This window comes from Somniosus microcephalus, chromosome 9 (assembly GCF_052327205.1).
Source record: "Somniosus microcephalus isolate GS21.2 chromosome 9, FLI_Smic_1.0, whole genome shotgun sequence".
NCBI classification, from domain to species: domain Eukaryota; kingdom Metazoa; phylum Chordata; class Chondrichthyes; order Squaliformes; family Somniosidae; genus Somniosus; species Somniosus microcephalus.
The window spans coordinates 216,111,677-216,136,888 of record NC_140995.1 but is presented as its reverse complement, the minus strand read 5'-3'; the positions used below and the strand labels follow the sequence as shown (position 1 = coordinate 216,136,888).

The window sequence follows — 25,212 nt, the reverse complement described above, 5'->3', positions numbered from 1 at the left end:
TCCGACAGGTTTCCTCTAAATTGGCCGGCAAGCCCGCAGAGCGGGCTTAACAAGGTCAATCAAGGCAAAATCACGACCGTGGGCCAGATGCAGTTGGGGGCGGGACTGGAAGTTGGAAACCACCTGACCCGCTCCCAACCCGCATCCAATGACAAAATCGTGGCCAATGTGGTGGTTTTGTCTTTCATTTACCAGTACAGCAAAAAAGGTCAGAAGGTTAAATCCCCTAAACTAGCAGAAATCTGGAACTCTCGCCCCAAAAAGCTGTTGAAGCTGGGGATCAATTGAAAATTTGAAAACTGAGATTGGTATAATTTTGTTAGGTAAGGTTATTAAGGGATATGGAACCAATGTAGGTAAATGGAGTTAAGATAATCACCCATGATCTAACTGAATGGCAGAACAGGCTTGAGGGGCTGAATGGCCTAATCCTGTTCCTAAGGACTTCTTATCAGTGTAAAATATCTGTAGTTTTTTTCTATCACCCTGAAGGAGAAGAAGAATCAGTACTCTACTGAAGTTTCAATAGCAAACAATTTAACAGCGGACAGTCAGATTTTATAAGTGCACTGGAGAGGTTTATTTTAATCTCTTTCTTGACTGAAAAGATCCCCTTGTGGGGGACTACGGTCTCCCGCGTAAAGAAATAGGCAACACAGCGAGCTACAAGAAATAGGTCTTTACTCCAACTCTCACAATACAGTACTGAATTCGTGAAGCCCGCGAACCTGTGATGACTCACGGATTGGGCACCTGCTGGAACCTGATTGGTTTTCCTTCTCTTGGCAGCAGGCAAGTCTGAACGTGCCTTATTCCTCAGCTCGCAACTGTCTTGCGGGGGGAGGGGAATACAGCAGTTAAAAGGGGATTATACAGGTTTATCTACATACACAGTGTTTTCCCAATGTGGCAACGCCACATACGCCCCCCCAGAATCCTCGTTAACTGTAAAAGTCAGTCTCTGCGGAGGTTTGATCAAGCGGCTGTAGTAGCCATCTGGCGTGTGAGGAGGGCTGTCTGGGAGGTCGGCCGGTTGGTTCGTCGGCTGGTCTGGCGGCTGGTCTGCCGGTGGGCTGGCTGCCGGCGAAGGTGGGTCGGTGCCCGGGAAGTAAGGTTCTGGCGTGTCTTGGCCCTCTTGTGGGGCCGCCGCCAACGCGGGAGGTCTGCCCCGCCGTGGGGGAAGAGCCGGCCGAAATGGGACGCTGAGGTCCAGGTGCGCCGGTTTGAGGCGGTCTACTGAAATAAGGTCCGGCTTCCCGCCGATGTCGATAAGAAAAGCTTTGTCCCCCGTCTCCAATACTGGGAAGGGGCCGGTGTATGGTGCCTGCAGCGGGCCTCTTTGCGCGTCCCGGCGCACGAAGACGAACTCCGCATGTCGTAAGTCTCGAGGCACGTAGGACGGCTGCGGGCCGTGTTGCGAAGTGGGCACTGGACAGAATTGCTGGGCCACGACCTGGTGCAGGGAAAGCTGTCTAGCGGCCGACCACGGCTCCGTTGTCAGGGGGAGGAAGTCGCCTGGTACTCTGAGCGGTTGGCCGTAGACCATCTCGGCCGCGGAGGCGCGGAGGTCCTCTTTGGGCGCGGTGCACAATCCCAGGAGAACCCAGGGTAGTTTGTCGATCCAGCTGGTGTCGGCCACGCTGGCGCGGAGGGAGGCTTTCAAAGAACGCTGAAAGCGCTCGCAGAGCCCGTTGGCCTGCGGGTGGTAGGCTGTTGTCCTGTGCAACTTGGTGCCGAGGCCGGCGGTGATGGCATTCCACAAGTGGGAGGTGAACTGGGGGGCTCTGTCCGAGGATATGTCGGTCGGCACGCCGAACCAGGCCACCCATGTCGAGACGAATGCTCGCGCGACGTCGGTCGTGGTGGTGGAGGCGAGGGGAACCACCTCGGGCCATCTGGTGGTGCGGTCGACGATCGTGAGCAGGTGTGTAAAACCGTGCGATGGCGGCAAGGGGCCTACCAGATCGACGTGGACGTGGTCGAAACGCCTCTCGGGCACCGGGAAACACTCCAATGGCGCCTTGGTGTGCTGCTGGACCTTAGCGCACTGACACACCACGCATGTGTTGGTCCAGTCTCTCACATCCTTGTGGAGTCCAGGCCAGACGAACTTGGCGGACATAAGTTTCTGAGACGCACGCATCCCTGGATGTGAGAGGCCGTGGATGATGTCGAAAACTCGCTTGCGCCAGGCGGATGGGATGACCGGCCTAGGCAAGGGGACTGAGACGTCGCACAGGAGGGTTGTGCCGGCTGCGTGGAAGTGGATGTCGGCCAGGGTGAGGCTGGTAGTTGACGTCCTGAGGGCCTGGATCTCCGCGTCGGCGGCCTGGTCTCTCGCCATGCTGGCGTAGTCGACGCCCAGGTGCACTGCGTGGAGCGAGGGTCTTGAGAGGCAGTCGGCCACCAAATTGTCCTTGCCGGCGACGTGGCGGATGTCCGTGGTGAACTCCGAGATGAAGTTGAGTTGGCGCTGTTGGCGTGCTGACCAGGGTTCGGTTACTTTGGCCATGGCGAAAGTGAGCGGCTTGTGGTCCACGAATGCGGTGAACGGCCGGCCTTCCAGGAGGAAACGGAAGTGCCGGATTGCCAGGAACAGGGCCAGGAGCTCTCTGTTGAACGTGCTGTAGGCCTGCTCGTTCTTGCGCAGCTGTCGGCTGAAAAATGCCAGTGGCTGCCACGCGCCTTCGACCCACTGTTGCTGGATGGCGCCGACGGCGTAATCCGAGGCGTCCGTGGTGAGGGCGGTCTTGGCGCCCGGGATGGGGTGGGCCAGTAGTGTGGCGTTGGCCAAGGCGCTTTTGGTCTGGTGGAAGGCTGTCGCCATCTCGCTGGACCAGGTGAATTGCTCTTTACCCGTTTTGCCCCTGGTGGCTTCGTACAGGGGGTGCATGAGTGCGGCGGCCTTGGGCACGAACCGGTGATAGAAATTGACCATCCCCAAAAATTCCTGCAGCGCCTTGACCGAGGTGGGCTGGGGAATGTCCGCCACCGCCTGCACCTTGGAAGGTAGGGGAATGGCTCCCCTTGGCAAGATTCTGTGGCCGAGAAAGTCAATTTGGGCTGCTCCGAACTGGCATTTGGCCGGGTTGACGATTAGCCCGTGTTGGCTGAGGCGCTGGAAAAGGGAGCGCAAATGCGCGATGTGCTCGGCCTTGCTGGTGCTGGCCACGAGGATATCGTCCAGATAGACGAACAGGAAGCTCAGGTCCCGTAGGACGGAGTCCATGAGCCGTTGGAAGGCCTGTGCGGCGTTCTTAAGCCCGAAGGGCATGCGCAGGAACTCGAACAGTCCGAAGGGGGTGATGACCGCCGTCTTCTGGACGTTTGCGTGGTGGATGGGGACCTGATGGTAGCCGCGAATCAGGTCGACCTTGGAAAAGACGGACTTTCCTGCTAGGTGTGCCGAGAAGTCTTGGATGTGCGGAATGGGGTATCTATCGGGCGTGGTGGCGTCGTTGAGCCGTCTGTAGTCGCCGCAGGGGCGCCAGCCACCGCCCGGCTTGGGCACAATATGGAGGGGGGACGACCAAGAGCTGTTCGAGCGGCGGATAATGCCCAGTTTTTCCATCGTGGCGAATTCTTCCTTGGCCACCGCCATCTTGGTTGGGTCCAGGCGTCTGGCTCGAGCGAACACTGGTGGTCCCGTAGTGGCGATGTGGTGCTCGACCCCATGCTTGGCTGTCGCGGCTGAGAAGGTCGGCTGTGTGAGCCTCGGGAAATCTGTGAGTAGGTGGGCGTAGTCGTCATGCGCCGGGGCGGAGCAGGACCCGACGAGGGCCGGGCTGTTGCTCTGCTGGCAGGCCAGTGAAGCGAAAGTTGCTGCGTCGATCAGGCGCCTGTCGCGGACGCCGACCAGGAGTCCGTGGGCGCAAAGAAAATTGGCGCCCAGCAAGGGATGTGCCACCGAGGCCGTCACGAAATCCCACGTAAATCGCTGGCCGTTGAAACAAACCTCGGCCCGTCGCTTTCCGAAAGTAGCGATGGCTGCGCCATTTGCCGCCACGAGGGGTGGGCCGCTGCGGCCTGCCTGGATGTCGAGCTGGGAGGCAGGAATTATGCTGCATTGGGCTCCGGTGTCGCAAAGGAATCTGCGCCCCGAGAGTCGGTTATGTACAGCAGTTTACCTGCGGTGCCGATGGCCATTGTGGCGGCGGGGGTGCGGTCAAGCGGGCCTAGTCGGCGGCACGGGGCTTGTGCGTTGGCCCGGGCGGCCATCTTGGTTTGATCGAAAGAGCAGGGTACTCTGCAGCGTTGGGCCTTGTGGCCAAAACGCGCATGGTAGTAGCATAGTTCTGCGGCCTGGCATGGCGGCGCGCGCTCGGTGGTGTCGGGGAGCCTCGCGGCTGCACAGCCGAGTTGGGCGACAGCGAAGACTTTGTCCGCGGCGGCTGCCAGTTGTACGCAGTCCGTGATCGGGGACCCCACGAGGGCAGTCTGTACCTGCTGAGGAAGCAGGCTGAGGAAAAGGGCCCGAAACAAGAAGCACTGCGGTTCAGAGACCAGGAGCGCAAGCATCCGGCTCATCAACTGGGTCAGGGTAGAATCGCCGAGGCCTGGTAGTGAGAGAAGCCTGCGGGCCCTCTCCTCCCCGGCCAGGCCGTAAGCCTGCAGCAAGCGGCCCTTAATGGTTGAGTACTTGCCGGTCTGTGGTGGGTTCCCCAGCAGGTCGAGAACTTCAGCGGCGGTAGAGCTTGCTAGTGCTGAGACTACGTGGAGGTACCTTTCTTCATCGTCTTGAACCCTGCGAAGGGTGAATTGGGCCTCCGAGTGCGCGAACCAAGCTGATGCTTGGTGTTCCCAGAAAGTGGGGAGCTTCAAGGACGCGGCGCCGGCCGACATCAGGCTGCTGCTGGTTGCCATCGGGTCGTTGCTGGCCTCTGTAGGGCTGCGTGAGTCGGGGGCTTCGGCCGCCGACATTCGGGGTCATCAATGTGGGGGACTACGGTCTCCCGCGTAAAGAAATAGGCAACACAGCGAGCTACAAGAAATAGGTCTTTACTCCAACTCTCACAATACAGTACTGAATTCGTGAAGCCCGTGAACCTGTGATGACTCACGGATTGGTCACCTGCTGGAACCTGATTGGTTTTCCTTCTCTCAGCAGCAGGCAAGTCTGAACGTGCCTTATTCCTCTCAGCTTGCAGCTGTCTTGCGGGGGGAGGGGAATACAGCAGTTAAAAGGGGATTATACAGGTTTAGCTACATACACACAGTGTTTCCCCACCCTTATATTAATGCCTCTACTGCAACTAGTCAATTATTTCAGTGGAGTGCAAAGTTAAAATGTTGTTTTAAAGTTATGCTTCCTTTTATACCTGGTCCACTATTGAGGAGATAATATTTTCAGTTCCCAACCCATGGTTGAGCAATGCCAACAAGATTTTCAATGCTGTCCCAGATTCTTCCATTACAATGTCCTGTCCCATCAGCAGGGTAGACCCACCAGAGATAGGCTACAGTGGTATATAGTTGGGGGGAGGGGGCTGGAGAATGGCTTTGGGAGTTCTCAACATTGCCTCTGGACCCCATAAAGTCTCATGGCTTCAAGTCAAACATGGGCAAAGAAATCTCCAGCTGATTACCACCTACTACCCTCCCTCAACTGATGAATCAATACTCCTCCATGTTGGAGACCACTCGGCATCAAGGGCACAGAATATACTCTGGGTGGGGGACTTCAATGCCTATCACCAAAAGTGGCTCGGTAGTACCGCCACTGACTAAGCTGCCCAAGTCCTGAATGACATAGCTGCCAGACTGGGCTTGCAGCAGATGGTGAGAGAACCAACACAAGGGAACAACCTACTTGACATCATCCTTATCAATCTACCAGTCTCGGATGCGTCTGTCCATGACAGCGTTGTTTAGAGTGACCAGCGCAAGGTTCTCGTGGAGGCCAAGTCCTATCTTCACAGATATTACCTTCCATTGTGTTATGTGGCAGTACCACCGTGCTAAGTGGGATAGAATAAGAACATATCTAGCCGTTCAAATTGGGCGTCCATGAGGCACTGTGGGCCATCAGCAGCAGCAGAATTATATATCACTACAATCTGTAACTTCATAGCCCGGCATATCCCTCGCTCTTCCAACATCAATCCAGATGACCAACACTGGTTTAATGAAAATGGTGATGCTACAACACAGGACTACATGGATGCTAAACAGGGAAAGCAGTATACTATAGACAAAACTAAGGGATCACACAATCAACAGATGAGGTCAACATTCTGCAGCTCTGCCACTTCCAGTTGTGAATGGTGGTTGGACAATTACGTAACTTTTTTTATTCATTCATGGGATCTGGGCCATCCCTAATTGCCCTTGAGAAGGTAGCGGTGAGCTGCCCTTTTGAACCGCTGCAGTCCGTGCGGTGAAGGTACTCCCACAGTGCTGTTAGGGAGGGAGTTCCAGAATTTTGACCCAGCGACGATGAAGGAATGGTGATATACTTCTAAGTCAGGATGGTGTGTAACTTGGAGGGGTACTTGGAGGTGGTGGTGTTCCCATGAGCCTGCTGCCCTTGTCCTTCTAGGTGGTAGAGGTCACGGGTTTGGGAGGTGCTGCCGATGGAGCCTTGGCGAGTTGTTGCAGTGCATCTTGTAGATGGTACACACTGCAGCCACGGTATGCCGGTGGTGGAGGGAGTGAATGTTTAAGGCGGTGGATGGGGTGGCAATCAAATGGACTGCTTTGTCCTGGATGGTGTCGAGCTTCTTAAGCGTTGTTGGAGCTGCACTCATCAAGAACTAACTGGAGGAGGAGGCTCTATGAACATCCCCATCCTCAACGATGGTGGAGCTCAGCACGTGAGTGGAAACGATAAGCGCTTGCAACCATCTTCAGCCAGAAGTGCCGAGTAGATGATCCTTTTCAGCCTCCCCCTGAGGTCCCAATCATCATAAGATGGCAGTTTTCAGCCAATACGATTCACTCCACTTGATATCAAGGAACAGCTGAGTACACTGGACCCAGCAAAGCCTAGTGACCTCCACAGCATCCGGGTGCAGTGTACTCCAGAAGTAGTTGTGCCCCTCGCCAAGATGACAATGGAATTGGGAGGTAACAATACATTCAAGGACTTTGGAGACAAAGAGTGGTTGGAAATGGGACAGTAGTTTGCAAGGACAGAGGGGCCAAGTGTGGGTTTTTTGAGGAAGGGGGTGATGGCGGCAGATTTGAAAGGGAGCGGGAAAGCATCTGAGGCGAAGGAGCCATTTCTGATATTAACTAGGCTGTCTGTATTTAAAGTTGATAATTCACCAGGACCGGATGGGCTGCATCCTAGGATGCTGAGTGAAGTTGAGGAAATCACAGAGGTACTGGCCATAATCTTCCAATCCTCCTTAGATACGGGGGTGGTGCCAGAGGACTGGAGAATTGCAAATGTTACACCCTTGTTCAAAAAAAAAAGGTGTAAGGATAAACCCAGCAACTACAGGCCAATCTGTTTAATTTCATTTTTGCTTATATTTTATCCACATCTTCTTTTGGCCCTTTCCCGCCCCCACTCCCCCCTCTTTTTCTCTCCCACATGGCAGCTGTCTCTCATTCTGCCAGAGCATTTCACACCTAATCTGGAGCCGTCTTTTGTCCCCACTAGTCCTATCACCATCTCGTCTCGCTTTGAATACCTCTTAATGTCTCTTCACTTCTTTTGTTCTCTCCCAGCCCTGCCTTTCGATCTTCTTGAATATATTTAATGAATTGGCCTCTACTGCCTTCTTTGGCAGAGAATTCCACAGGTTCACCACTCACTGGGTGAAGAAATTCCTCCTCATATCTGTCCTAAATGGCTTACCCCTTATCCTTAGACTGTGACCCCTGGTTCTGGACTCCCCGACCATCGGGAACATCCTTCCAGCATCTAGTCTGTCTAGTCCTGTTAGAATTTTATAAGTTTCGATGAGATCGCCTCTCATTCTTCTAAATTCCAGTGAGTACAAGCCCAATCGAACCAATCTCTCCTCATACGTCATTCCTGCCATCCCAGGTATCAGCCTGGTGAATCTTCACTGCACTCCTTCCATGGCAAGAACGTCCTTCCTCAGATAAGGCGACCAAAACTGCACACAATACTCAAGATGTGGCCTCACCAAGGCCCTGTACAACTGCAGCAAGACATCCTTGTTCCTGTACTCAAACCGTCTTGCTACGAAGGCCAACATACCATTTGCCGCCTTAACCGCCTGCTGCACCTGCATGCTTACTTTCAGTGACTGGTGCACGAGGATGCCCAGGTCTCGTTGCACTTCCCCTTCTCCCAATCTATTGCCATTTAGATAATAATCTGCCTTCCTGTTTTTGACACCAAAGTGGATAACCTCGCATTTATCCACGTTATATTGCATCTGCCATGCTTCTGCCCACTCACCCAACCTGTCCAAATCATACTGGAGTTTCTCGGCATCCTCCTCACAGCACACACGCCCGCCCAGCTTTATGTCGTCTGCAAACTTGGAGATATTACATCTAGTTCCCTCGTCCAGATCATTAATATATATTGTGAATAGCTGGGGTCCAAGGACCGATCCCTGCGGTACCCCACTAGTCACCGCCTGCCACTCGGAAAAAGAGCCGTTTATTCCAACTCTTTGCTTTCTGTCTGCCAACCAGTTCTCTATCCAAGTCAATACCTTGCCCCCAATCCCATGTGCCTTAATTTTACATGCTAATCTCTTATGCGGGACCTTATCGAAAGCCTTTTGAAAATCCAAGTACACCACATCCACTGGTTCTCCCTTATCTATTACCAGTTACATCCTCAAAAAATTCCAGTAGATTAGTCAAGTACGATTTACCTTTTGTAAAGCCATGTTGACTTTGTCCAATCCGGTCACTTTTTTCCAAGTGCTCTGCTATTGCATCCTTTATAATGGACTCTAGCATTTTCCCCACTACCGATGTCAGGCTTACCGGTCTGTAATTTCCCGTTTTCTCTCTACCACCCTTTTTGAAAAGTGGGGTAACATTAGCTACCCGCCAATCCATGGGTACTGTTCCAGAGTCTATCGCATTTTGGAAGATGACCAGCAATGCATCTACTATTTCTCGGGCCACTTCCTTAAGTACCTTAGGATGTAGATTATCAGGCCCTGGGGATTTATCGGCCCTCAATCCCATCAATTACCCTAACACCATTTCCCTACAAATACTCCCTTTCATTAGACCCTATGGGCTAAAAATTCAGTTGGGCGCCGTTTGGGGCGCCAAGCTCGCCTGGGCGCCGGAATTACCGCTGCGAGCGGAGCCACTTGCGCCATCCGGATATTCAGTTTCTGCGCCCCAAATGGAAGCGGGCCGCTAATTGAGGCTTCCCGCGCCCCGCTTGGGGCGCTGAAACTGAATATCGGCGTGCTAAGGGCCGCAGCGCCACACGCTGCGGCACGGCACGCTGCGGTACTGCAGGCTTTCCTCCCACTGTTAAGGGGGAGGTGCCTGCAACAGCGCGATCTGCGCTCGCGAGTGCCGGCAAAAGAGCCCGGCACCAAGGAGAAGTGCCGGGCTCTCGGGAAACAGCTGGCAATGCCGCGGGGGGGGATGTAGGAGGACGGGGACGGAGGTGCTGGCAGGCGGCCGCCAAAAAAGCGGCCGGCCGCACCTCCACCTTAACTAGCGCCACTACCGCCACAGGTAGGCCCCTGTGTACCGGTCGCTATTTGCGGCCGGCGCTGAAGAGGCGGGCGCGACCAAATATGGTCATCGGAGCGGGGCGCTGCGCACACCTATGACGTCATCGGTGGCGGCGCAGCGCTACAGGCTAACGCCGCCATTAGCGCCCCACTAAATATCGCGGTAGGTGTGGCCAGTGGCGCAAAAGCCACTGAGTGCCCTCTTTGGGCGCACACTGGTGGCGCAGGCCACTGAATTTCTAGGCCTATGTTCCCCGACATCTTTGGGAGGTTATTTGTGTCCTCCTTTTTGAAGACAGAACCAAAGTATGTATTTAATTGGTCTGCCATTTCTTTGTTCCCCATTATAAATTCCCCTGATTCTAACTGCAAGGGACCTACGCTTGATTTCACCAATCTTTTTCTCTTCACATATCTAAAAGCTTTTACAGTCAGTTTTTATGTTCCCTGAAAGCTTACTCTCATACTCTGTTTTCCCCTTCTTAATTAATCCCTTTGTCCTCCTTTGTTGGATCCTAAACTGCTCCCAATCCTCAGGTTTACTGCTTTTTCTGGCCAATTTATATGTCCTCTCCTTGGATCTTATGCTATCCCTAATTTCCCTTGTTAGCCACGGTTGAGTCACCTTTTTTGTTTTATTTTTATGCCAAACTGGGATGAACAAATTCTGTAGTTCATCCATGTGATCTTTGAATGTTTGCCATTGCCTATCCACCGTCAACCCTTTGAGTGACATTCCCCAATCAATCCTACCCAACTTGCACCTCATACCATCATAGTCTCCTTTATTTAAATTCAGGACCCTAGTCTCTGAGTCAACTATTTCACTCTCCATCTTAATGAAGAATTCTATCATATTATGATTGCTCCGACCCAAGGGGCCTCGCACAACAAGATTGCTAATTAATCCTTTCTCATTACATAATACCCAGTCTAAGATGGCCTGATCTCTAGTTGGTTCCTCGACATATTGGTCCAGGAAATCATCCCGTATACACTCCAGGAATTCCTCCTCCACAGTATTGTTACTAATTTGGTTAGCCCAATCTATATGTAGATTAAAGTCACCCATGATAACTGCTGTGCCCTTATTGCACGCTTCTCTAATTTCCCGTTTAATGCCATCCCCGACCTCCGCATTACTGTTTGGAGGTCTATATACCACTCCCACTAACGTTTTCTGCCCCTTGGTATTTCTCGGTTCTACCCATACAGATTCCACATCATCAGAGCTAATATCCTTCCTTTCAATTGTGTTAATCCCCTCTTTAACCAGCAATGCTACCCCACCTCCTTTTCCTTTCTGCCTATCTTTCCTGAATATTGAATACCCCTGGATGTTGAGTTCCCAGCCTTGACCACCCTGGAGCCATGTTTCCGTAATCCCAATCATATCATATTCATTTACCTCTATTTGTGCAGCTAATTCATCCACCCTATTCCGAATGCTCCTCGCATTAAGACACAAAGCCTTCAGGCTTGTTTTTTTAACGCTCTTAGATCTTTTAGAATTATTATTTGCTGTGGCCATGTTTGATTTAAACCCTTGATTTCTCTGTCTGCCACTTTTGTTTTTCTCCTTCCTGTCTTTTGCTTTTATCCTTGTTTCCCTTTCCTCTGTCTCCCCGCTCAGGTTCCCAACCCCCTGCCATTTTAGTTTAAACCCTCCCCCAGAGCACTATCAAACACTCCCCCTAGGACATCGATCCTGGTTGGGAACTGAATATTCAGAGGTATTTGACATTTCGGAAGGATGGGCAGAAAGGAAAAGGAGGTGGGGTAGCTCTGTTAATAAAGGATGAGATCAGTGCAGTAGTGAGAAATTATATTGGCTCAGAAGATCAAGTTGTAGAATCAGTTTTGGTGGAGATAAAAAATAATAAGGGAAAGAAGTCACTGGTGGGAGTAGTCTATAGGTCCCCTAACAGTACCTACACTGTAGGACAGAGTATACATCAAGAAATAATGGCGGCTTGTAAGAAAGGTACTGCAATAATAATGGGTGATTTTAATCTTCTTATAGATTGGACAAATCAAATTGGCAAATGTAGCCTTGAGGAAGGGTTCATAAGAGTCTATTTGGAATGGTTTCTTAAAACAATACGTTGAGGAACCAACCAGGGAGCAGGCTATTTTAGATCTGGTAATGTGTAATGAGATAGGATTAATTAATGATCTCATAGTAAAGGATCCTCTAGGGAATAAAGATCATAGCATGTTAGAATTTCAAGTTCAGTTTGGGGGTGAGAAACTTGGGTCCTGAACTTAATTACATGCAATTACAAAGGTATGAAGACAGAGTTGGCTAAAATGGACTGGGAAAATAGATTAAAGGGTAAGATGGTAGATAAGCAGTGGCAGACATTTAGGGAGATATTTCATAACTCTCAGCAAAGATATATTCCAGTGAGAAAGAAAGACTCTAAGAGAAGAATGAACCATCTGTGGCTAACTTAGGAAGTTAAGGATGGTATCAAATTGAAAACAATGATGCGAAGATTAGTGGTAGGCCAGAGGATTGGGACATTTTTAGAAACTAGCAAAGGACGACTAAAGAAATAATAGAGGAAGAAGATAGATTATGAGAGTAAACTAGCAAGAAATATAAAAACAGACAGTAAGAGCTTCTACAGGTATATAAAAAGGAAGAGAGTAGCTAAAGTAAATGTTGGTCCCTTAGAGGATGAGACTGGGGAATTAATAATGGGAAACAGGAAAATGGCAGAGACTTTGAACACATATTTTGTATCGGTCTTCACGGTAGAAGACACTAAAAGCATCCCAGTAATAATAGATAATCAAGGGGCTGTAGGGAGGGGGGATCTTAAAACAATCACCATCACTAGAGAAAAAGTACTAGGCAAACTTATGGGACTAAAGATGGACAATCCCCTGGACCTGATGGCCTGCATCCTAGGGTCTTAAAAGAAGTGGCTGCAGAGATAGTGGATGCATTGGTTGTAATCTACCAAAATTCCCTGGATTCTGGAGAGGTCCCAGTGGATTGGTAATATAACCGCAATTATAACACCCCTATTCAAGAAAGGATGGAGACAGAAAGCAGGAAACTATAGACCAGTTAGCCTAACATCTGTCATTGGGAAAATGCTGGAGTCCATTATTAAGGAAGTAGTAGCAGGACATTTAGAAAATCATAATACAGTCAAGCAGAGTCAGCATGCTTTTATGAAAGGGAAATCATGTTTGACAAATTTGCTAGAGTTCTTTGAGGATGTAACGAGCAGGGTGGATAAAGGGGAACCAGTAGATGTATTTGGATTTCCCGAAAGTGTTCGATAAGGTGCCACATAAAAGGTTACTGCACAAGATAAGAGCTCATGGGGTTGGGGGTAATATGTTAGCATGGATAGAGGACTGGCTAACTAACAGGAAACAGAGTCGGGATAAATGGGTCATTTTCAGGTTGGCAAACTAACTAGTGAGGTGCCGCAGGGATCAGTGCTGGGGCCTCAGCTGTTTACAATCTATATTAATGACTTGGATGAAGGGACTGAGTGTAATGTAGCCAAATTTGCTGATGATACAAAGATAGGCGAGAAAGCAAGTTGTGCATTTATATAACGCCTTTCACGACCACCGGATGTCCCAAAATCATTTTATAGCCAATGAAGTACTTTTTGATGTATAGTCACTGTTGTAGCAAGAAAGAGAAATGGAACTCATAAAACTAATTTATAACATGGAAACATTCAGATTAATATGCCATATAGTGTACCATAGCCAATGTTAGGCTTTACTATTTGACAGCTCTTAGAAAGTATTGAACAGCAACAATATGCTGTGCCTGTGCACTATACTGAAGGACACTTTCACTGGTTTATATCCCTGTCATCAGGGAGTGGTTATGAGCAGTTGAATTAAAAAGTGCTTATTATCTGTAATAAGGAAATGAGCGCCTATTAAATCCACTATTTGTATCTTTATTTCTCTGTGGCTGAGAACAAGGAGCAGCATAATGTGTGCTTACATTTGGCTTCCTCAGCATCACGTGTTGGTGCTGGAGGTTCATCATTAACACCAGTGATATCAAATGTTCACATCTGACTGAAATAGGACTCTGTGTGGGTGTGGAAAGGTGAATATGAAGTACACGAGGAAATTGCCTGAAATATTGTAATAGCCTAGGGATATTTTGGTACAACGTTTGAAGAGTTCTGTGTATAATTTCTTCAATTTGGAGTATTGATTTTAGGGATTAACCCATGCTACATAGAGGTGACGTTGATTTGGTGAATGAGGATCCTCAGGTGAATAATTGACCCTTTTTAAAAGTACATGACAACATTTGTGTGTCAAATTGAAAGAGCTGACTCACCCATCCTTTTTTATGACATTGACAGTACAAAACCAAATAATGTAACTTGCTACAAATCTAAAATGCTGTGTATAAAATAAAGGATGGATGATTGAAGTATATTTATCCTTGTGACCTGATACTGATGTGTATATATATTTCAGATTTCCAGCATCCACAGTATTTTGCGCTTATATAAAAATGCAGTGATGGGAAGAGATAGCATGAACTTTGTTGTTGGGTCCACAATGGGAAACACTTGGAAAACGGGTATCAATATAACTGTTTACTATTTATAGTGTAGATTTTTGACACAATATTCTTGAGAGAGGCCACTCAGTCAATCTTAGCTCATCCATCCAGAATAAAGAAAAACTTCCTTTACTCCCTTCACATGATCTTGCTGTATTTGGAATGGGGCTGTGGTTTTCACTTCCGCGACCCTAATCAAAAGGCCAACTGTTGATCAGTCTTTGCGCGAAGTTCTTCCTGACATCTTTCCCAAATTTTCCTTTCACTAGTTTTAATTAATGTTCCCTTTATTCTGGTATTTTGGCACCCCTTGAAGTAGTACTCCCAATTAACCATATCTATGCTATGTAATAGCTTATACATGTCTGTAAGGTGCCCTCTCAGTTACCTTCTTTCAAGACTAAAGAACCTCAATCTTACTAGTATTTCCACGTAACTCAATCATTTGACTCTAGGATCAACCTCATGGCTATTTTCTGCATTGTCTTCGTTGCTTCAATATTTCCCTTATGTCTTGGTGACCAAAACTGAACGCAGCTCTCAAGGTGCAGTCTGACCAGACGACTGTACAGTTTTAATTTGGCATCTTCTGATTAATCAACTGACCTAGAAATATAATTAACCATTCTGTTCATGTTGTTTATTTTTGCTCCATAGATTTCTTGTCATGCTGAATCTATCCCCCAGATCCCTTTCCACTTCACCTTTAGCTATTTCTAGACCATGCATTGTATACATATGGCATCCAATGTTCCTTCCAATGTGTCAGTCAAAGAATGTTGCAGAAACTTTGGAGACTTTTGAACTTTTCATGTGAATGGTTCAAGAAAATTGACTTTTATCCTTCCATGGTCTTGCCCTGCCCTGCCTCAGCAATGTCCTCCAGGCTTGCTTGCCTACACACAAACCTTCAGCTCCTCTGACACTGGGTTACTCCCTCTGCTCCACCATTAGCTGCTATTTCAGCCACAGTTTTTCTGTTCTCTGCAACTCCTTCTCTAGATCCCTCTGCATGCTCCCTCTCTCACTGCCCACCCCACCCTCTCCATTTTCGCTTTTTCCATCCTGTAAATGTCCACTGCTTTTTATCAATATTAAGCACTTTGAGACATCTTCCTGTACATGAGCATGACAAAAATAATTATTGGTATATAAAAGATGCCAGTTTAAAGGGAAGGAGTATTTATAAAATATGCTTATGTACATTTTCCTTTCCTCTCTGCAGGAACAAGAAACTCAGGAAGAATTAGAAAACCTGCTCTCTGTCCTGAAGCAATAAATTTTATTTCTTTCCTTCCAATTATGAAAATGATTTAAACATTTGAATGTGCTCATGAGTGACATAACTGCACTGTAATATTTGTTTGAGAAAAGGAACATGACAAATGACATTGAGAACAAGCACTGAAGACCATTTCTTCTGACATTCTCTCAAATTTTGCTTCAATAGATTTATTCATTGAATCATGTTGAGTTCACAGATTCTGAAGTTAATCTAGTTAAGATTCTTAACACTGAAAATATCAATGGTACCTAATTGTATAATTTAAAAAATGATGATGGGTTATGTCTGCAAATATAGTTTTTTTAAGTAGATTTATGATCTCTATAATATCTATACAAAGTCCAAGAAATGGCTATTTTTAGTAATGTACAGAAACCACTACAGTACTTGAGTCTTTTACCAAAAATATTACGAGTTCCAAAGACAGTAAAGGTGACTCAAATATTGACCTTTTTTTACATTTGATGGAAAGAAAGGCATGAATATCAACATGTATAATGGATTTTCAAAAGAACTACATTTAGCTACAAGCATGCTGCATTAAAAGTATATAAATATTTGATCAGTTTTTCCAAAGATTAATAAAAAAGTATCAAAGTATACTGGTTGTGAAGTTTCTGTTTTCTGAGTTACAAAAAATTATTATGGCCACTTCCGTACTAGAGAAGGTAAAATACAAATTTGTCATTTGGGAGGAGTAGCCTTCATGATTAAGGATGAAATCACTTCAATGAAAAGAGAGGATTTAAAAAGAGATAAGCAGCCAATGGAGACCTTATGGGTTGAATTAAGAAATAGGAAATGATCTAAGACTGTAGTGGGAGTTGTGTATAGGCCCCCTGGTAGCAGCTCTGAAGTGCTAGATTGTATAAATGCAGAGATTAGACAAGCATGTAGTAAAGGCAGTGTGGTTTTAATGGGGGGTTTTAACTTTCATATAGATTGGGAAAAGCAGACTAGCACCTATCAGAAAGGTAGTGAATTTCTTGAGTGTGTGATAGTTTTCTACAACAATATGTCCTAGAGGCAACAAAGGGGCAAGCCATACTAGATTTAGTAATGAGTAATGAGCCAGATTTAGTTAACAGCCTAACTGTGCATGAACATTTATCCAATAGCGATCATAACCTGATCGAGTTCAAAGTAGTGTTTGAAGGGGAGAAACGCAAAACAGCTACTAAGATTCTAGATTTAGGTAAGGCCGACTTCAACTGGATGAGGCAGAGACTGTCCAAAGTAAATTGGGCAAATCTGTTGATGGGTAAAATGACAGAAGATCAGTGGGAGATGTTTAAAAAAGAATTTAACGTGATACAGAACCAGTTTATACCCCTGAGTGGCAAGAGCTCTACTTGCCCCAAAAAAATGTCATGGACAACTAAAGAGGTAAGGGACAGCATAAAACTAAAGGAAAGGGCATACAAAAATGCAAAAAATAGCACAGATCCTGGCAAATGGGAAAGATACAAAGAACGGCAAAGGGTCACAAAACCAATAGTAAGAGCTACAAAAAGAGAATATGAAAAGAAACTTGCAAGGGATATCAAAATTAATATAAAGAATTTTTATAATTACATTAGGAAAAAGAGGGTGGTCAGGAGCAATGTTGGCCCCTTAAAAACTGAAAGTGGTTATATTGTCAATGACAGTGGGGAAATGGCGGACATGTTGAATAATTATTTTGTGTCAGTATTTACAGTAGAAGAGGATAGCATGCTAGAAATCCCCAAAAAACTAATATTGAATCGGGGACAGGGACTCAATAAAATTAACGTAAGTAAAATAACAGTAATGAAGAAAATAATGGCACTAAAGAGCGACAAATCCCCAGGGCTAGATGGTTTCCATCCCAAGTTTTAAAGGAAGTAGGTGAGCACATTGCAGATGCCCTAACTATAATCTTCGAAAGTTCTCTAGATTCAGGAATTGTTCCTTTAGATTGGAAAATTACACATGTCACTCTGCTTTTTAAGAATGGTGAGAGAGGGAAACCAGGTAATTATAGACCAGTTAGCCTAACATCTGTTGTGGATAAATTGCTAGAGTCTGTAATTAAGGATGGGGTGACTGAACACCTCAAATTTTCAGTTGATCAGAGGAAGCCAGCATGGATTTGTGAAAGGTAGGTCATGCCTGACAAACCTGATTGAATTTTTTGAAGAGGTGACTAAAGTAGTGGACAGGTCTATGGATGTTATCTTTACAGACTTCCAGAAGGCATTTGATAAAGTCCCACATAAGAGACTGTTAACTAAGGTAGAAGCCCATGGAGTTGAGGGCAAATTATTGACCTGGTTAGGAAATTGCCTGAGTGGCAGGAGACAGAGAGTAGGGATAATAGGTAGGTACTCAAATTGGCAGGATGTGACTAGTGGTGTCCCGCAGGGATCTGTGTTGGGGCCTCAACTATTCACAATGTATTAACGACTTAGATGATGGCATAGAAAGTCATATATCCAAATTTGCCAATGACACAAAGATAGGCGGTGTTGTAGGCAGTGTAGATGAAAGCATAAAATTACAAAGGGATAATGATAGATTACGTGAATGGGCAAAACTGTGGCAAATGGATTTCAATGTAAGCAAATATGAGGTCATCCACTTTGGACCTAAAAAGGATAGAACAGGGTACTTTCTAAATGGTGAAAAGCTAGAAACAGTGGATGTTCAAAGAGACTTGGGGGTTCAGGTACATAGATCATTAAAATGTCATGAACAGGTACAGAAAAAAATCAAAAAATTAATGGAATGCTGGCCTTTATATCTAGAGGACTAGAGTAAAAGGGGATAGAAGTTATGCTGCAGCTATACAAAACCCTGGTTAGACCACACCTGGAGTACTGTGAGCAGTTCTGGGCACCACACCTTAGGAAGGATATATTGGCCTTGGAAGGAGTGCAGCGTAGGTTTACCAGAATGATACCTGGACTTCAAGGATTAAGTTACAACGAGAGATTACACAAATTAGGGTTGTATTCCCGAGAATTTAGAAGGTTAAGGGGTGATCTGATCCAAGTTTTCAGGATATTAAGGGGAAATGATAGAAACTATTTTTGCTGGTTGGGGATTCTAGGACTAGGGGACATAGTCTAAAAATTATAGCCAGACTTTTCAGGAGTGAAATTAGGAAACACCTCTACACACAAAGGCCGTGATTTTGTCAATGAATGCGTTTGGGAGTGGGTCAGGTGGTTTCTGGCTTCCAGTCCTGCCCCCAACTGCATCCGGCCCATGGACGTGATTTTATGTTGATTGACCTTGTTAAGCCCGCCCTGCGGGCTTGCCGGCTAATTAAGAGGAAGCCGGTCAGATGACGTCATTTGATCACGCGTCATTTTCTTAAAGGGACCACGCACAATTTTTTTTGACAGCTCATTTCTCGGTGTTTGACAGCACTGAGGTGCTGCAAACACTGACAATCACTGTACAAAGCTGAGCTCTTGCCCCCAGGCTCTCCAGTGACTCCCTCCATAGGCTGGAACAGATGGCAGCTGCAGGTGAGGTGACAGAAGCGCTCTGTCACTGGTGAGAGAGGTTCTCCCAATGAGGTGGCACTGGACATCGTGTTCAAAACTTGTTACCTAAATAAATGTGTAAATGCATTTCCCAACATTTTCTTACCTCTGAGACTCACCAGTGCACCATTGGATCCTTCACACCACTTCTGCAGCTGTCATCAATGCAGAAACACTACAGCAGACTCGCAACATGCCACACTTACCTGGTGTGGTGTCCAGACGTCGGGAAGCCCAAGGCAGAAGCAGCAAAATTAAAAAATAGACTGTTAACTACTCTCAACTACCTGTTAACATGCAGGTAAGTGGCTTTAATCCTCTTCCCGCTGCTAGGTGTCGGGTCCATGCGCAAATCGGGGACCCGACAATTGGGAAAATTATTTGGAGGCAGGTTGATGGCGGGATTGGACCCCGCCATCAATCAAAACTATTTTAACCTTTGACCCGCCTCCAAACCCGCCCCCTCAGTGCCGATAAAATCACGGCCAAAGAGTGGTAGAAGTTTGGAACTCTCTTCCGCAAACGGCAATTGATGCTCGATCAATTGTTAATTTTAAATCGGAGATTGATAGCTTTTTGTTAACCAAGGGTATTAAGGGATATGGACCAAAGACAGGTATATGGAGATAGGTCGCAGATCAGCCATGATCTCAGTGAATGGCAGAACAGGCTCCAGGGGCTGAATGGCCTACTCCTGTTCCTATGTTCATGAATTGGAAGAGCTCTTTATTGCATAGATTAGTAATCATGATAGATTTTTCCCTCTGCTGCTCAAAAAAAAATGCGTGGAATGAGGATATTTATATTGTATGTGGGAAGTCAAGTTCATGACACGGTATCTAACAATATGGAAAACTTACTTTTGAGTATTCATCTATACCTCCGATATGCATCAAAAAGTGAATCCAGTGCAGGTGAGGACTTTTTTTAAAAAGGTAGTATCGATAGAGCCCATATTTCTTCACCCAGAGAAGAGGCGTCCGGCAGGGCTGCAATTTGAGCCCGACCCTGTTCAACATATACATAAATGAATTAGCAGACATGCTGGAGCAAAGCGAGTCACCAGGTCTCCGTCTCCTGGATGGAGAAGTGAAGTCCCTGTTCTATGCGGACGACCTGGTTCTGCTGTCTCCCACAGAACAGGGATTACAGCAACAACTAGACCTACTCGACAAATACTGCCAAAATTGGGCTCTAACAGTAAATCTAAAGAAAACCAACATCATGATTTTTCAGAAAAGACCCAGATGTCAGGAAAACAAATACCAGTTTACCCTCAGTGATACCACTATAGGACACACTATGAGCTACACCTACCTTGGTCTAACTATTACAGCATCAGGGAGCTTCAGCATAGCAGTGAATGCACTAAAAGAAAAAGCCCGAAGAGCCCTATATGCAATAAAAAGAAAACTCTACAACATCCAAATCCCAATCAAAATCTGGCTCAAAATTTTTGACAGCATAATCCTGCCCATTGCACTGTACGGTAGTGAAGTATGGGGCCCGCTAAATCACCAAAGCTACACTAAATGGGAAAAACACACAATAGAAGCCCTACATGCAGAATTCTGCCGAAGCATCCTTCGCACCCAAAGAAAAACGCCAACAAATGCATGCAGAGCCGAACTAGGCAGATACCCACTGATAATAAACATCCAAAAACGAGCACTAAACTTCCTAAATCACCTCAAATCTAGCTCCCCAGACACCCTTCATTTCAAAGCCTTTCAGACCCAAGAGCTAAACCCAGAAAAGAGTCCCCTGAGTCAGCTGCTACTGAAACTAAGTACTCAGCCGGACCCTGACCAGCCCCAGACCAACACAGCCGTCCAAACACCAATCCGAGTGAACCAAATCATTAAAAAATGCAAAGAAACCTACCTGGAACATTGGAACAAAATAACCGAAAGCCAAAGCAGATTAGAATGTTACCGGGCCCTAAAAAGAGAATATAAACTGGCAGACTACCTCACGACCATCAGAGACACAAAACAGAGACAGACCCTCACCAGGTACAGACTAAGCGACCACCAACTGGAAATTGAAAAAGGCAGATACAAGAAATCCTGGCAGCCTAGAGAGAATAGAATATGCGATCAATGTCTGGCTGGCGAGGTTGAAACAGAAATGCATTTCCTCCTAAAATGCGAAAAATTCAACACATCAAGAAACATATTATTCAACAAGCTAAGCCAAACAACCCCAGATTTCAAGGAACTGGATGATCTGTCAAAATTGAGATTAGTCCTAGGAGAAGGAGACAGACCATACCTTGGGGCTAAATATGTAACAACATGTCACAACCTGAGGACTGTTTAAAAGTAAGACTGTTTAAAATTAATATTGAACATACCAAATGAAGTAGAAAGACTGTTTAAAATTAATATTGTTTAAAAGTAATATTGTATATACCCAACAAATGTCAAATCGATTGACACCTACAGAATGTTGGAAAACTGTACCTTTTTGCTATGTAAGCTTTGGCAATATGGTTCTCTGTAAACTTTCATGCCAATAAAGCATTTGAACTGAACTGAACTGAACTGAACTTGTCTCCAAAGTTTTGGAGAGAAGACATCAGAATTTCCCTGACTTCCAATGACCTACTACAGCTGCAACCACACATCTATTGAGACTCATGGCTCCAATAGACCTTTAGTGTAGAAAGTGGCTAAAGCACCAAAGTCTTTAACCTGCATGTAATCATTGTGCTGCTCCAATGCAGTCAGCAGCAGATCAAGATTGCAATCATAATTGATTGTGCTCCTGAAATAACCATCATATAGGAATCCCAGGATAAGGATCAGCAGCGCCTTAGTAAATTATACTGTCAACATACCATTGGAATCACAGTGTGAATTTGTGAATCAAAAATATTCTCTTCTGAACCTACTTATGGATTCAAAGCCTGACTTTGAATCCATATCTTCAGCTGTGAAGTCTCTGGGCACATATCAAGATTTGTACTGGTTGCTAAGGCAGTGCCTCTTCTTAACACCAGCACAAGCAGAATCACTTTTTTCTCCATATCTTATCCACCATACAGTGTGGGTTTGACTGGGGTACATTCTACTACCAAAAATTACATAAGGGTCAAACCCTTTAGGACAGTTTGCAATGTTCAACATTGGCAGCATGCCTGCTCCCGAACAGTGCGAAGGGGTCTGTCCAAAGCCCCCCGCCACAGAATGCCCCTTCGTATTTTGCAGTCATGGTTGAACAATTGTTTTCTTGCAAGTCTCAATAACTTTATCATTGAGTTTGCCTTTCACGTCTAATCAGTAAATTAGAATTTGAACAAAAAGGTTAATTATGGTACCAATAGATCCAAATTTAAAAAAAGTTTTTTTCAGCATTCATCAGGCATTTTATTAGGTGATTTGAATCTTCTCAAAATTATTCTCCTAAAAAATGTCAATAATGGCTACCATCCACATCAATTTTAACTGGCTGATTTTCCCATCCCTTGCCCAAGGGTTCTGAGGACAGTTGCGGATTTACAGCATTGAAGTCTGTCCCTCTGTTAAATTCCAATTCATTGACTACAAACCAAACTTTATTATTAAATTAATGACGCACCATTTGTAATCCGCATAGAACAATGACGTTATCACATACTTCAGGGGTGGTGGCAAGGCTGCAGACAAGTAATTAGTGGCTATCAATTAACTATCTAGCAACAGAAAACACTGGAAAAAACTCAGCAGGCCAGGCAACATCCGTGGCGAGAGAAACAGTCAACGTTTCAGGTCGAAACCCTTCTACAGTTCTGTAGAAGGGTTTCGACCCGAAACGTTGACTCTGTTTCTCTCTCCACGGATGTTGCCTGGCCTGCTGAGTTTTTCCAGCGTTTTCTGTTGTTATTTCGGATTTCCAGCATCCGCAGTATTTTGCTATCAAACTATCTGTAGCACACTGGGCAGATACTCTATAAATCTGAGCATCAGTAATTTAAAATGCACACAATGTGGAAACACCTCCTCATTGTGTAAATGGAAATTGCTTTGATTATTACTGTACAATAGTTAGAATTAACCATTCAGTTCTGCATACTGTTGTATCCTTTTATCGTTTTGAGTCTTGATTCACACAGAGAACTGAACAGTGGATCAGCCCACTATTAACTCTGCAGAACAACATGATGAGCAAAGCACAAAACTTAGATCATAGTTACACAACTAGTGCAGTGGGTATGGTGCAACACGATCAGTATTTAAAACATCTTTTCACAATAGTTGTGAAGTGAGGTAATCCCAGATGTCTGTGTGTGCCACATGAAACATTTATGACATTAATTATGAAAATAAACCTCTTTCCATAAAGGCTACAAAGAATCGAATGAAGTAGTGCTTTGAAGATTAAATGTAGGAAAGTGATCATTTTCAATGGCTGATTATTTCAAATCTCATTCTTCCATGCAATGCTGGAGTGCTGCTTGAAATATAGCTTTGATAGCAAACTGAACTGATTATAGTTTCATTTTATAAATGGTAATGAGGAAGTACCTTTGTGTAATAGAAGACTGGGGTGTTTTTCTTTACAAAACTTTGGTATCAATTGTCAGTACACTGTTAAATTAACACCACTGGTTAGAATATCAATCAGTAGCATCATGAAGTGGAGGAGTGAAAGTTTGATTCACCCCCATGATCTCGACACTGCTGTTCTGGGGAGAAGAGAACACAAAGACTCATCCTAGACTGCTCTCACCTTCCTCCTGGCAGGCGGCTCTGAGCAGCACTGGCTGTTACTTGGGAGTACGTTACCTGCCTACCCCCTCAACACAGTCTGAAGGATCCAGTGAGTTTGAGGGAAAATACAGAGTTGTTAAACCGTCCCAATAGAAATGTAAAGTGCCAGCAACCATCTATTGTCCTGGCTGTCAGCTTATAGGTAACTGGAAGAAATGACAATTATCAAGGCGTTTATTATACTACAGATAACAAGAGAGCCCTGGATCATATTCTCCTGCCATTGTTTTCAGATAGTGGCCTGCCTCCTGTGTCTCTCTCTGGCTATGAAAAGTAGAATCCACTCACTGCCATTCTAAAATCTGGTTACATAATATTACGAACAGAATGCCAAATACAGCAACTGGTCTGCCTCCTGCTTTGCTCTCGGGCTGCGACAAACAAGACGATTTACTGCCATTCTAAACTCTAGTTATATACTATTACCAGCAGTGAGCCCTATTGGTGTCTGATATGATTAAAATGAAGTTTAAATCTTTTTAAAGTTCCCAATGGATCACCTGCAAACGTTTTAAACTTTCTTTGGAACAGGACTGCAGAATATTGTCGAAAAGTTGAAGTGACATGAGCTTACCTCCTCGTGGGAGCCTCACACTTCAGTAAACTGGATTTGGATGATTTAGCATCTAAATCCAAATAAGTTGCACATTTTTTTTTATCTATATGCAAAGTCTGAATCATTGGTGCAAACTAGTACAACGGCCCTATAATATTTGTAGAAATTTCAGCGCAGGAAACTGTTGGCTCCATTTTATCACTGCCAGCGCTAGCTCCACAGTTGAGCGAGCTACTCTAATCCAATTTCTCTCCCTGTATCCTGCAATATTTTTCTTCATGTGTGTTGAAGAATATAATTTCTCCTTAAATGTTGTGATCGACTTGGCTTCAATAGTCATTTTTAGTAATGCATTCCGAAATTCTAATTACCATTTGCATGAAAACAATTCTTCTATCCTCCCTCAATTTTGCTTCTATTACTAATCCTAAATTTATAATCACAAGTGTAATTCTCCAGATGTCTCCTGGTAGTATTATGTTAAATCCGCCCTTTAAAAGGTGCATATTTAGAAGAAAAAAAATTGGAAAGTAAAAATAAACTGTATAGTAAAATTAAAATGATTAAAAAATAGAATTTTTAATGTTTAGGTACAAAAGTGTCAAACAATTCCCAAGGTAATAACTAAGAAACTTTTGCTAATGTTGCATTGCTTTGTGTTTCGGACCTGCATGTGTGTCAAACGATTGCATTAATTGCCATCGCTACAGCACAATGTGCTCAAACAAGGTTTGTTCTTGGTAACAGGAGAGCCCTGGATCGTATTCTCCTGCCATTGTTTTCATCTCAAAGAAATAAACTAATTAAAGTGTATTTTCTTATGTTCCCTTTCTAAGAGTGTAAACGATAGTGGGAATAAAATATTGCTAATAACCTGGAACAAGTATTATTGTCTAGTAT

General features: G+C 45.4%; 1 protein-coding gene across 1 annotated transcript in view; it reads left to right on the top strand.

The window, feature by feature from the left end:
• The window catches only part of rmdn2 (regulator of microtubule dynamics 2), a 198,599-nt gene extending 182,512 nt beyond the window's left edge, over positions 1–16,087 (top strand). Inside the window, exon 10 of the mRNA XM_085997891.1 lies at positions 15,428–16,087. Coding sequence (XP_085854017.1) covers positions 15,428–15,481 — 54 coding nt within the window. The 3' untranslated portion in view covers positions 15,482–16,087. The remainder of the gene's footprint in view (positions 1–15,427) is intronic.
• Positions 16,088–25,212: the final 9,125 nt, after the last annotated feature.